The sequence below is a fragment of the Lygodium microphyllum genome, chromosome 8 (assembly GCF_053477565.2).
Source record: "Lygodium microphyllum isolate KBCC chromosome 8, Lygodium_microphyllum_v1.1.10, whole genome shotgun sequence".
NCBI classification, from domain to species: Eukaryota; Viridiplantae; Streptophyta; class Polypodiopsida; order Schizaeales; family Lygodiaceae; genus Lygodium; species Lygodium microphyllum.
In genome coordinates this window covers 145,915,014-145,928,229 of record NC_141142.1, presented here as the reverse complement: position 1 = coordinate 145,928,229, position 13,216 = coordinate 145,915,014, and the positions used below count along the sequence as shown (strand labels likewise).

The window sequence follows — 13,216 nt, the reverse complement described above, 5'->3', positions numbered from 1 at the left end:
CTCCCAGTAAGTGTGCGAGCTGCTCGGGGGTACCTTTCCTACCTGTTGGGCCTGGGTGGGAGTGAGCTTGTGCTCTTGTAGAAGTAAGATGATCCGTCCGGCAAGGGCAGGTTGTAGCTCCTGCCGAACAATCAACTTTCTGGAATCACACGTGCCCCACTATATTGGAGGCTATTCACATTCCAGGATGCAAGGTGTAAACTCATGGGGAGACCTGTGATTGACCAAACAAGCATCTCTTTGGTGTGGAAGCTATTGACGAAGAAGAGGAACTATGAGGCATACGTATATCCTTCGTTGTTGGCTTGGATGGTGAACTCCATTCCCCCATGTAGACCATGGGGGTGATGGATGCACTTGGTGGTACCACCACGGCTTCTATTAACCAGGCTGAGAGGCGAGACTACGTACATTGGTAGAAACGGGCCGCTTGTGCTAGGGGCCACTCCATCAAATCCATCGGCGCTCTCCACTGTGGAGGGGCTTGAAAGATAATGCTTAGATGAGGGACCTCGGCCCCAACCCACCAGTTGATGTCCATCATGCAACCCGGCCACTGTTGGGAAAAAGGTGCCAGTCCACCTTCTTCCATCCACTGAGAGATGTGGTTTGCCACGTGGCTCTTCACCTCCTCCTCTATTTGAGTCGTCATCCAGTCTCTTGTGTGAGAGGATTGAAGGAAGAAGGCATAGTTTGGTCCATCCGGTGGTGCTAGTAGATGGATCTTGCCGTTTCTAGACTTGTGTACCACGAAGATTTCCACCTCCAGGGGTAGTGGGAACACTCTTGCTCCGCAACTCTCAAGTAAGACCACGGCCCAGTGCGAAAAAACTCTTGTGGTAGTAGTTGTGCCTATCTCGGAAAAGTGTGACAGGTGGCATGGACGGATGAACTGGTGACTGTGTTTGCGGGGGGGGGGGGACTAGACTGTTGGTGGGTGAAGGATGTTGGCGTGTGGGGCTTCTCATCTCCTGTGGGAGGGGGGGGGGGGGGATGGGTGGGGGAATGGTCACCTGCATTGGGTGGGAATCAGGGGGAGGCTGGTCGGCGGGGGTGATGGTGGGGAGGGGGAGAATCGAAGGACGGTAGGGTGGTTGGAGGCAACCGACGGGTGTGGGGGGGCTAGTAGCTTTGGGTGAAGGGGGGTGTGGACTAGGGTCGGGGAGGGGGAGTCATGGGGAGGGGGTGGGGGCCCTTGGGTGATACGGCGTGTGACGCTTTTGTGGGGGGTGGATGTGTAGACCTGTGGACATGTCGGGTAGGGCGAGGAGTGGGAGGGGACCGCGTGGTGCTTTGCCGGGGGGGTGATGCTCGCCCTCCTGCTCCCTGCCGTGGCTATGGAGCTGCGTGCGGCCCCCCTGCCGTCTCCCTCTTTGTCGTCTCTGTACTCGTGTGAAACCGTCTGCATCCACTTGTGAGCCTGTCGGCGAAGCTGCCCTAGCTCCGAAGCGCGTGCACTTTGCTGCCAGGTACTCAAAGTCATGGCATTGCAGGCACTACCCTGGTTGCTCACGCACAATGACTTGTTGCCTGAAGGAGTGTCCGCTTGCCTCAATCTCTAGGAATTGTGGAATATGTTGAGATTTACAATCACACCCACAGTGGCCTCTTTGTATGAGGCAGTTTAGGCTTAGGACATGCAGGCAGACTGAATCCCATATGCACAGAAAGGGAAACTGCTACCCATCCAACAACCAACAACTATAAAGCATTGTACTTGACTACCACTTTTTGATATATATGATGAATGCAATATCATGATGCTTTCCCATTTCAGTTAGTATCTTTGTCATTGTCAGTCTTATACACAAGATTGTGTTTATGAGTCCAAATCTCAAGCTTGGAACCTAATTCACTTGTGTAACAGGTCAAGTCATGTCTATGTCATCATGAGCTTAATCTTCCTCTTCGATCCACCACCATGAGCTCAGACTTTTAACAATGAGCTGCTATATTTTTATTTGGGGTACTGTGCCAATGGAGTGGATATATGCATGCTTTAACTGAATTAAGGGTAATTGAAAACAACAATATGAAAATAGAGGAGTGTATCTTAATTTAGGAAGACATACTTAAGGTGTCTTTTTTGGTTTTTGGATGTGAAATAAGTATCATTCCCAAGTATTTACGAATCAGAATGTGTAAGAAGGTACTAAGGTAGGGGTTTCACTGAATTGCAGTCAGAACTGGAAGAATTGTCGTTCATGTATTTGCATCCAGAGGATTACACAAATCTGAAGAAGAGGGTAGAAGAAGTGCATGGTGAACATGAAGAAGAAGCTCTTGAGGTTTGGGCTTATTTCTTTCTAGCTGTCTGTTGATTACTTTTACAACTTGAGAATTGAAGTTGAGTTGATTTCAAGTGACTGCCTCTGACAAAATAATTTTTGGCTCTTCCACTTTGGGAATGGTCGTCGAATTGTCCTGTGTGCAAATGATAATAGTTTTAACTTTGATTCTACAGGCTAGAAGATTTTTGCTGGAGCGTGTTACAGCTGACCAGTTTTTGAGTTTCATGGCAGTGGATGTGAAAGTACAGACTTTGTGTAAAGAGTTGTACAGGTGTGGCATGCAACTCAAGCTGATAGACTCTAAAAATCTCTCTTATATGTAGGCTTATTTCATGGTCTCTGACTTTTTATTGAGGGGTTTCGTTGCAAATATTCCTCATATCTTGTTCTATTTGTCACTCTCACTTGCTTAGCCCTGGGATAGGATGGAATTGTGGATTATAGCTCCTTGATCAAAATTCCTTTCTCATAGGTAGGACTTACTTGGTGGTCCTTGGCTTTTTACGGAGGGGTTTGGCTGAAAATTTTCCTCATACCTTGTTATATTTGCCGATCTCACTCGTTTAGTTCTTGGGTAGGATTGAATTGTGGTCCATACCTCGTTGATCAATTGTGATTTGTATGACTTATAAGTTTCGCTGCTCAGCTAGAATTGTTAAAACTTTTGGGTATTGCACAACTAAAAGATGATTGGATGACAGCTATAGGTCCCAACTATTCTAGAGTTGGTTCTCATAAGATTTGTGACCCTTTGTTACTCAACTGCTTTATTTGAATTGTACAGCAGGAAATATGGGGAGTGACTTCTTTGCACTTGGGATTCCGTGACTTATTTCCATTTAGAGTTGGATATCGTTTGGTACTACAGTGGCTTTTCACACAGCCATTATATTAGCCTTCTCAGAGTTTGATGTATGCCTGTAGTCCTATACAAGGGTTTTTTTGAATTGTTACCTCTGGAGTTTTTTCTGAGGAGTCGATTAATTGATTTTTCTATTCTTTCAAAGAAAAAGACAAGTAACTATCCTAGCTTCAATGTAGAATGTGCGTTTATTGGCAGGAGGATTCACTATCTTCCTGCTCTTTCGAGACTGCCTCTCATAAGCTTAGCAGGTTCCTTCATATAAAACATGTACCTATCCGCCTCAGCTTAGTTTGGGGTTTGGTCATCATCTGCTGGCTCTTTCTCATGGATCAGCCATGAATGTGCATTCATGAGCACGTTGTAGATCTGTAGATGAATATATTGCTTTGTGTTTCAAAATGGAGGAGGTTGAGACAGATCCAAATGCAATCATTCTTTGTGGCAAATGGAATCCCGTTGATTCATAATATCTCAGACTTTGATACGCTTCAAGGAGGCCATGTGTGTGATGAGTATGGCCCAGCAATCTTCAGGAAAGATTGCTCAGGCTTAGGCAGATAATAAGATGGCAGGCACATTCAGCACATAAAGGAGGCAGATAGTGCAATAGTAGGTTCCACAGATTATACTCGTTAGGTCAGACCTAAATGCACCTTAAAAAAGGCACTTACACGCATGCTCATGAAATTTGTGCAGTATTATAAAGCCATGCAAGATGGGGATGGCAGGTTGTGTCTGCATCTTTTAACACAGAGATGAGGAATACAGACCATGCAAGCATGGAGGGGGTATTCCTACATGGATACAGCACGATCCTCCGTGCATATGGCAGGAGACTTGTTGTAAAGTAGGCTTTTGCTCTGGAAGGCATGCAACACTACTTTATATTTGCTGCTGATTCTCAGGTTGGATCTCCCTCAACCTGTTTTTCAGTATTGATTTAATACACAAAATTCGGCTTAGGTCTTGTTTCTTAGTGCTAACAGAACATACACTTCATCTTTATGAATTCTGTTCAACCTTTCAAAGTTTTTATGTGGTTTCATTATCTGGTGATACTTTTTCTAGTGCCCACATATGCAGCATTTTCAAGTTCTCAGGCATCTTTAACACCCTGGTGATTGCTCCCTATCAGCATAAATCTGTGCTTTGCTTCTCCTACTTGCACTGTCAGTGTCAATTACTTGTGCCCTGCAATAAAGGGCTAACTTCAATGTAGCGAGTTGTCCTGTTGGTATCTAATCAGCAGTTGGTTGGGCTGCACTGGCCGAAAATTCAATCTTCTGACTCTGTCAACTTTACGTAGGCCAAATTTGTTATGTTAAGGGTTCTCTGTCACAAATATTTTCATCTCAGCTGGTATTTTTTCAGCTGGGCAGAACAATGTTTGCACCATTGGCAAGTCATCAGCAGAATGTCAGTGTGATTATGTATGAACAAAATATTGTCAGCTGATTTTGGCTTCTGCATTTCAGCATCTACAAGAAGCTTGTTGAGTCTAATGGATCTATAAATGAAGTTCAGGACATTGCTCAGGTTCCCTATCAGTATTAAAGGCTTATGTTTCGAATTAACATATATTAAATGTGATTTTTGGTCAGCATTTTTAAAGTAATCCCATCTGATCTTGTAGCTACGGGTCATTCTTACACCAAAGCCACGAGCAAGAGTGGGGCCATTATGTGATGCTGAGCAGGTCCTTTACAAAACCATGAAGTGAGGCTCTAGGTTTAGCATGCTTGTAGTGCACCTTTAATTTCTATGGTCTGACTCTATAGAAATTTTCATGGCAGATATGTTACCATGTTCTTGGTCTGATTCATCAAATGTGGTCTCCAGTTCCACAATCAGTATGTCAATGGCAAATGCCGAAATCTTCATCTTTGAGTAATTCTTAAGTGAATACCAATGTCACGTAAAAATAATACTGCTATGCAGATGAAAGACTATATTGCCACGCCAAAACCCAATGGATATCAGAGTCTTCACACAAAGGTCCTTCCTTTTCTGTACGAGAATACTTTCCGCCTTGAAATTCAGGTACAAAATTCGTTCCATGTTGGATTTCCCTTTTCTGGCTTGTTTTTCTGTCTCAAGGGTTTACCCTTTTCAGATAAGAACAGAAGATATGGACATCTTGGCTGAAAGGGGAATCGCAGCACACTATAATGGGAGGTCCAGCCACATTTTTCCATTGAAACCAGGCTTGCCAAAGGCTGCTAACAATTTCATGAACAATGTTGACCTTGCACGTAGGGTGTGTAAGCTGATGTTAATTTGTGAGGCCTCTATTTTTCAAACAGTATCTGATCTTGCTAAAAATTTCTGATTTTTTGGGTTCTGTTTTTAGGTTAGTTGGCTGAAGGCCATTCGGGAATGGCAAGAAGAATTTGTGGGCAACATGTCTGCTCGAGAATTTGTCGACACTGTTACTGGGGATCTTCTTGGAAGCAGGGTCTTTGTTTTTACACCAAAGGGAGAGGTATAGAAGCTGCTAAAGCATTTGGGTTGTTGTTCCAACTAAGAGCATATGGAGATCAATAAAATGACATAAAATACTGAAGGATGAAGGCTGAGAAACAATTAGTTGATGAACTTTCAGTAGTAAGGCAATTGGTATGTTGGTGTTCTGGTTTTCCTGCAGATTAAAAATCTGCCCAAAGGTGCAACAGTAATTGATTATGCCTATCAAATCCACACAGAGTTGGGAAACAAGATGGTTGCTGCCAAGGTCAATACGCTTCACCAAATTGTGTCTTGTAAAGTGATTACGATTTTCCATATAGCTCTGCAAACATTGAGTAGTCTTTTCAAGTTTCTGCTTTGCTGCAAAGTTGTTTCTTTTGAGCAGCTTATAAATGACTATTGGGATAAACTGTAGGTGAATGGTAACCTTGTGTCTCCGGCACATGTCTTGGCAAATGCTGAAGTGGTGGAAGTCATTACTTATGAAGTAAGTTTGCTGCATGCCAAAGTTTTCTAATAATACATTTTCGTTTGTTAACCATCTTGTTTGGAACACAGCCATGTTTCAATCAATGTATGGAGTGCATAATGTGGCTATAAAAGTGGTTCCTGCTCTCTCCAGCCCGCATCGCCTCAGTCTTGTACTTTTGTCTCTTAGGCCTTGTTTGCAGCATGTACATATTTTAAAGTCTTAACAAAACCATGTTGGAAAATAATGAAATCCTTACAATCCTCCACGAGCAATATCAAGTGTGATGCTTTAATGCAAGGTCTATGTTAACCCAGAAAATTAGGGAGGGCATTCACAAAGCACTGCATTACTCTGATCACCAAGGTGGTAACCCAGCAGAATGTAGGTTCATAACTATGAGGTTGTGAGGTCAAGTCTGGTACCAGCAGATGAAGGCAATTCTTCAGATGGGACTGTACATGGGAGGAAAACAGTTAACATTTACTCTCTTTTTAGATCATCCAGCATAAATGTGGCCTGTTTCTTCAAGGTGTACGCAGCTCTCTATATTGTCTTTTATTTTTTGAGCTCTCTGGTACACTTTGCAGATTATCATGCATATTAAGGATGTCAATGAATATAACAAGCAGCAGTTGATCAAAACTGGTATTCTTGCTATTTAAGGTTTGAGCATTTTCCGGCAGAGACCTCTTACTTCTTGAGTGTGAAACTCATGGTTTCTAGCCTTGGGGGGACAGAAATAAGGGTTTTTGCAACCCCAGTTGTCCTGAGATGCTCAGGAAGAGAACCATCATTGGAAAAGTAATAGTTCAGTAGGCAGATTAAATTTTGATTTGAAAAATCACTATGTTGCCCAAGTTGAACTGTATCTTGCTGTGATATCTTCCTTTTGAGATATTTATCCATTTAATTGTATGCTTGTGGCATGGAGTTCTGGCTGGACAAAGATAAGTTTTTTTACCCTCGTTGTCCTTGAGTTGGTTGGAACGATTGTGGCATTCCAGTAAACAGATCAGTTCCTGAATGCAAAATTAACTGCACTGCACCAGTTGGATCATATTTTGCAGTTGACTTTGCTATTTAGCTTCATGGAAGGAGAAGTTATATAGTGGATAAATATAGTCCTTGAAAACTTAGTTGCTCTTATGTTGGTCGGTTAGCCCCAGTACTTTCATTTAGCTCTGGGATGTGCCACCCGTTATCACCATATGCTAGATATGGAATTTTAGAATAGTAGGGTTTTGGGGAGAGTGCCATCTATGGCTTCTTTGGACAGGGCATTGTGTAAAGGAGATTTCGATGGTCCAAAGGATCTTAAAGGACTCTATGTTTAGAGCTACTTATAAATCTCTTAGAAAGTATAGCTAAAATTCTCCTTTGGCTATGCACTGTTCCCTACTGTCGTATGTAGGTCTGTCTTTGTAGGTAGATCTTACAATCATATTGGGAAAGCACCAAGATTTCTCTGCAAAAGGACTAGTTTAGGTGTTTTTAAAGTGTGCTTAGTACATGGGGCCAAAAAAACAAAATATGACATGATTGAAGAAAGTGTAAAGAGGGGGATAAAGACACCATTAAGATGGTTTATTTGAGTGATGTAACTTGATAACATTACATCGAGTTATAGCTCATGCTTTGAATCATTATATCTAGTTATTATTAAGTTCTGTCATTTTGCTATATCGAAAAAATACCGTGTTCCTTTTTGTTTGATTTTATATAATGGTATTGACTCGAAGTGGTTGTCAATGCAAGTGTATTGTTTAAAAATGGAGTTGCTGTTTGGTAGAAATACTTGCACCTCAGTATGGTTCTCACTCTGACCCAATAAATGCTGATCTTAGCTCAAGGCTTGAGTGTAAGTTTCTGGGCTTCCTGGAGGAAAAAAAGGTAAATTACCTTTGAGTTTCTATACTAGGTTCTCCAATTTTCCTGAGTGAACCATATTTGAAAATTTCTGGTAGGATTATTCATATTTATTGTAGTAGAAAAGTCAGATTTTTTAAACAAATTAAAAATTTTAAAGAAAAGAGGATCCCTTTGTTTTCAATGCAATTGAATCATCCTTTCATTCTAAACTCCTTCAGAATGCATTTGAGAACTTAGTTGGCTGAGTAGGAGTGAAATCTGTTCATGTTTATGTATTTGTTTATTTATTTTTTTGGGGAGGGGGATATCAATCAGCATTTCTGTTGATAAGTTTATCAACTTGATTTGAGTTCTGTATGATTTTCAGGGTCTGTCAACAAAGTCAGTTTTCCATCGACATAGACAATGGCTGCATCATGCAAAAACTCGTAGTGCTCGACATAAGATCACCAAGGCAAGCCATACTCAGAATCTTTACTTAAAAACATTATGCAAAATTGTGCTACAGTGTTTGAAAACTGTGAGCTTCAGTGTTAAGGCTGTAATTTCTCGGTGTTTGGTTCTCTTCTTAGAGCAGCTTTTGCTTGCTGCTGGCAGTTTTTGCGGGAGCAAGCTGTTTTGTCTGCAGATGAGCTGACAGAAGATACTGTCCAAAATTTTGTACATGAGCTCGATGAATTTGACCAGATGCTTGAGAATGGCTGGGAAACTGCATTAGTTTCAAATGAAAGTCCTGATATAGGAAATAGGAAGCGCAACAGTTTCAAAAGCAACCATGTCATATCACAATTTCTTACGCCAGTCAAGGAATTGCATATCAAGACTAATGAAGGAGCCAGTATCTTTACTCCCCGGGTGAATGGCAAGAAAAATAAGAAAGCTGAAGAGATTGCAGTGTCTTTGACTGGCTATTCAAGGCTTTGTAATGAGATACCAGCAGGGAATGTTCCATCCAGAAACTTGCTGTCTATGCATGGAGAAGTCCTGGCAAACATTCAAGACTGGCAAGCAGGAAGACTAGCATTGTGGCATGGATCAGCAAATCAGTCTATACAATGGATCAGTGTGCTCTACCTTGATCGCAGGAGTAAGCTTTTTGTAATTGCAGTTTGCATGGTTTTCACCATTTCTGAAAATCGTTAACATTCTGTTGTTTCAGCAATACTTGCAGAAGTAACTGGAGTCATCGGTGCAGCTGGGGTTTCAATATGTGCTTGTGTGGTAAGTTGATTGTAATTGAATTTGTAACTGGCACAATTATTTCTCTTGTTTAATTAACTATACACTACTCTCCAGGCTGAGACAGACCGGAGTCAAGGACTAGGAACTGTGTTGATTCATGTGGAAGGAGACACGCAGGGCCTTGTATGTATTATCTGCTGGTAGAGAAGTGTTGTTAAGTTTTACTTTCGTGCACTCATCAGTTTTTTTGTAATTGGCTTTCAGATGAAGGCTTGTGGTGGTGTCAGTTCTATTGAAGGAGTCATAAGCTGGTCAACTGGCTGCAGTTGGGATAGACATCGATCAGCAACACAATATTTGTAAACATATGATATGATAAAAGATCACTCCTTAACCTGATCTTCTCAAGTGCTAGCTGGTGATAACATTTAACAGATGCCGTGTTGGAACAGCATTTGCAGTGTGACTAGTCTCACACCAGAGCATGGAGGGCAATGCTAAGAAAAGCTTTTGATGCAGCTGCCTATGATTGAATTGCAGTAGTTTTGACCGAGTGTAACAAAGCACAGCTGATGCCTGGTGCTGGTGAATGCTGAAGTTGACTGTCAAAGATGAAGTCCAGCCATACCAGCCTCGTGGGTGTTTAGTAATCATATTGCCACTGAAGACATCCGGTATCAGTACTATACATGGGGCTGTAATTAGCAAGCCCTTGAATGCTCAGAAGCCAATCATTGCTGTCTGGTCACCTATCAAGATGACCCTGAGACGAGTGCTTCTGAGTTTGTATCTGTTCCTATATTGTGGGTTGTACCATAGACTCTAAATTTCAGGAGTAATTGTCCGATAAAGAGCTTTGATTGAGCATGCTCACTTTCTTTGTGAACTGTATTCTTTTTGTGGAACGCTTGAGGGAACATTCTGTACACTCCTGAGGCTGTATGTTCAGGTGCATGAAATCAAATGGCACCACAGAGGAAGGTGCTGGATCTATAAAAGCTGCTCAAGTTTTGTAAATGCAGGTTTTGTTGAGCTTAGCTTCCTTGGCATAAGCTGAAGAATGTTAAGTTTTTTTTATTCAATGTCAAATGTATCCATTTTGGAGTAACTCTAGATTGGATGGTCTGTAATTGTTAAGTGCACTGAACGTACCATTTGAACTGTATCCTTTGAGACCCTGACATCCCATTGAAAATTGCGAACAAAATTGACCTACTTTGTTTCAAAGAGTATGTTATGAGTCTTATACATGCTGCTGTCATCAGCATGGTCTCAGATGTTTAGAAATCAGTCATTGCTTCACTGTTGAGTGAGTGCTTTTGAGCTTGTTAGCAGATATTATATTGTGGGTTTTACCATGGACTCTTGAAGTTCCATACTAAGTTGCTCTATAAAAAGCTTTGCATAGCGTGCTGCAAGTGATGCTCCTTTTGCTGGTGAATTGTGTTTCTCTTGTGATTAAACAATGTATTTTTCTTCGGGCCAAATTCCTTGACGAATGCGATGTGCTAATGTTCACATCTGAGGAACTTTAGTGCGAAGTATTTGTCTGGAAGTCAATGCACCTGTGTATCAACTTTGAAATGAGTCTGAACTATTTTTATTGATGTTTGTTAAATGCATAGTCTGCTGCTTGAAATATAGTTTTGAGACTACGTTGTTTAGGAAATTTACGGGGAACAGGGAAACAGGAAGAAGAGCGGAGACTGAAATGGAAACGGAAAGCATGTAAGGTTTAAGAGTTTGAAGTGTTCCAAGTAACTGCAGAGCAGTGGCTACCAAGGAAATGGACATTGAAGGGAGAATTGGAAATAGAGACGGCAAAAATTAGGTGGTTCATGGGATTTCCTGACGCTATGCACTTGAGAACTGATTTCAATGTGACAAGCTTCTTGAAAGGATCTACAAACCTGATTATATGCTGGACTAGTGCTCACCCTGGGGAGAGCCATCAAGAAATGCAGAGTTTGCCGTCCATGCCCAGCTGGTCCATGCTTCCACAAGAGAGATCAACTACACATAGAGGATATTAGATCGTCATTCAAGAGCCCTACCTCGTCACTTCAGCTTTTCTATGTTAGGTAGGCCCATGAGAGATACATTGGGATGAGAGTACTGCCAGAGCAGTTCCACATTGTATCTGGTCTAGACACCATCTTGTATTCATAAGCTATGTACTGTTTATTTTCTAAACAGTTAGTTGTAGCATTATATGACAACTCGTTTGGGACTTGGGAATAGTGGACTGTCACAGGTGCAGCCGACGCAAGGCATCCGGCAACATTGATGAATAGTGACCATCATTAACTATGAGTTCCACTTAGTCAAGGCCGTCAAGAAGGGTTGCTCCACCTAGTTTGCGATCTATCAACGAGCCGGCCCTACTTAGTGCTTCATCAAGGTATCCACTACCCCCTCCGCTTCATTAGACGATGAGTTGAAGGGCTTGCTGGTTTATGCCAACATATTGTGTGCACATGTTCCGACCAAATTCAAATGAATGAATGGAGAGATGGAGAGAGAGAGAGAGAGAGAGAGAGAGAGAGATCCTTCCTTTTCAAGAACCCTATTCTCACGATTCTTAAAGTGCAAGCATATGCCCCATTGGCCTTGATCTCCCATGTGCTGAAGCCTTAATGCCCACCCCATACCACCTCCTCAGAAACCCCAACCCTTGGAAAAATTCCAGGAACTCCCTGACCCTAAGCCCTCACAGTCATACCATAAGCTCAACATTTTCAAACCATCCACTCATTTTTTTTGTTAAACCCCAAGCATACACCCCTAAAGCCTTGATCTCCTTGCACCTTTATGCCCTAATGCCACGTGTCATGGAAAGCCGTAAGCCCTTTGGAGAAAAAAAACCCCCTTGCCATCATGCATTGCCTTGGTCCATAAAAATCTGGGGGTTTTAGGAAGCGGAATAAGGTTTTTTTTTGTGGTGGTAAGGGGCTCTAATGCCACATGTCATGGAAAATCCCGAGTCCCTTGAAGGAAAAAAACCCTAACCCCCAATTATGCAAAGCCTCGGCCCATGTACATCTTAATGAGGGTCTATGATTTTTATGGCATTTGGGTCAAGAAGTTTGACGAGAGAGAGAGAGAGAGAGAGAGAGAGAGAGAGAGAGAGAGAGGCACTATAATAATTTAGTGGCTAATATTTACCAATTGGCTAAAAATTTTCATGCTACCAATCTCACATTTATAAGTTGAGTAGGTTGAGTTATAATTTTAAGTTTTCATATTTGCCCACATTTCTATGGTATAGAAAGGTTATGATATCACCTCTTGCCACTCACGTGAAAGAAATATAAAAGAAAATAGATTAAATTTATTCCAATATTTATACATTTTAGGTTAGATGTGGAGACATTCATTACATTATCTTAAAGGTTTGTATAAGTTATGATTAGATAAGTACATGTGAGTAGAAACATTCTAACAATAAAAGAAGATCACATCAAGTGTTAATATAGATCTAGGTTTATTGATAAAAAGATAGAGATAACTTATTATTCTTGCAGTGAGCACCTCTAGAATAAGAGTTCAAATTGGGAAACAAACAAATGGTAGAGATTTACATAGACAATGTAAGCCAATGTTGCACTCTAGTTGATCAATCCATTATTAGGTAATTTTCTTCATAAAAAGTTCAGCTTTTATGATTGTGTGCTATAAGATTGACCTTACTTTAATCACAGTATTTTCTTTCCATTAGCATGGTTGAACAATCTATTATTGTATGCTTTTACCACTTTTTATCATTTAGAAAATTTTACCATTGTAAGTGTAAAGATAAAAATGTGCAAGGTTTTGTATCTTTATATGTTCCATAAAAGTATACCATTGTAAGTGTAAAGATAAAAATGTGCAAGGTTTTGTATCTTTATATGTTCCATAAAAGTATTTGCCCAACCAACTAAGAAGTTTGTTTGGTTTAGAGAATGGTTTGCCACACTTTCACAAGTGTAAATTGAAACTTTCACCACATATATTATAACATAAAATTATGTAATTTTGTAGGTTCTTTTTATGCCTTCACACACATGAGAGGAGGAAAGAAAACATAGA

General features: G+C 41.1%; 1 protein-coding gene across 2 annotated transcripts in view; it reads left to right on the top strand.

Annotated features, from left to right (window-relative positions):
* Window positions 1–10,253, top strand: part of RSH1 (RELA/SPOT homolog 1) — a 44,304-nt gene extending 34,051 nt beyond the window's left edge. The window contains exons 10-24 of one of the 2 annotated variants that reach the window (XM_087683673.1): window positions 2,181–2,288; window positions 2,465–2,562; window positions 4,632–4,692; window positions 4,790–4,852; window positions 4,950–5,006; window positions 5,095–5,196; window positions 5,270–5,413; window positions 5,507–5,638; window positions 5,801–5,920; window positions 6,038–6,109; window positions 8,331–8,417; window positions 8,561–9,050; window positions 9,123–9,184; window positions 9,260–9,328; window positions 9,410–10,253. In XM_087683673.1, coding sequence (XP_087539799.1) covers window positions 2,181–2,288; window positions 2,465–2,562; window positions 4,632–4,692; window positions 4,790–4,852; window positions 4,950–5,006; window positions 5,095–5,196; window positions 5,270–5,413; window positions 5,507–5,638; window positions 5,801–5,920; window positions 6,038–6,109; window positions 8,331–8,417; window positions 8,561–9,050; window positions 9,123–9,184; window positions 9,260–9,328; window positions 9,410–9,508 — 1,764 coding nt within the window. In that variant the 3' untranslated portion in view covers window positions 9,509–10,253. The remainder of the gene's footprint in view (window positions 1–2,180; window positions 2,289–2,464; window positions 2,563–4,631; window positions 4,693–4,789; window positions 4,853–4,949; window positions 5,007–5,094; window positions 5,197–5,269; window positions 5,414–5,506; window positions 5,639–5,800; window positions 5,921–6,037; window positions 6,110–8,330; window positions 8,418–8,560; window positions 9,051–9,122; window positions 9,185–9,259; window positions 9,329–9,409) is intronic. The other variant, XM_087683674.1, reaches the window with a different exon arrangement.
* Window positions 10,254–13,216: the final 2,963 nt, after the last annotated feature.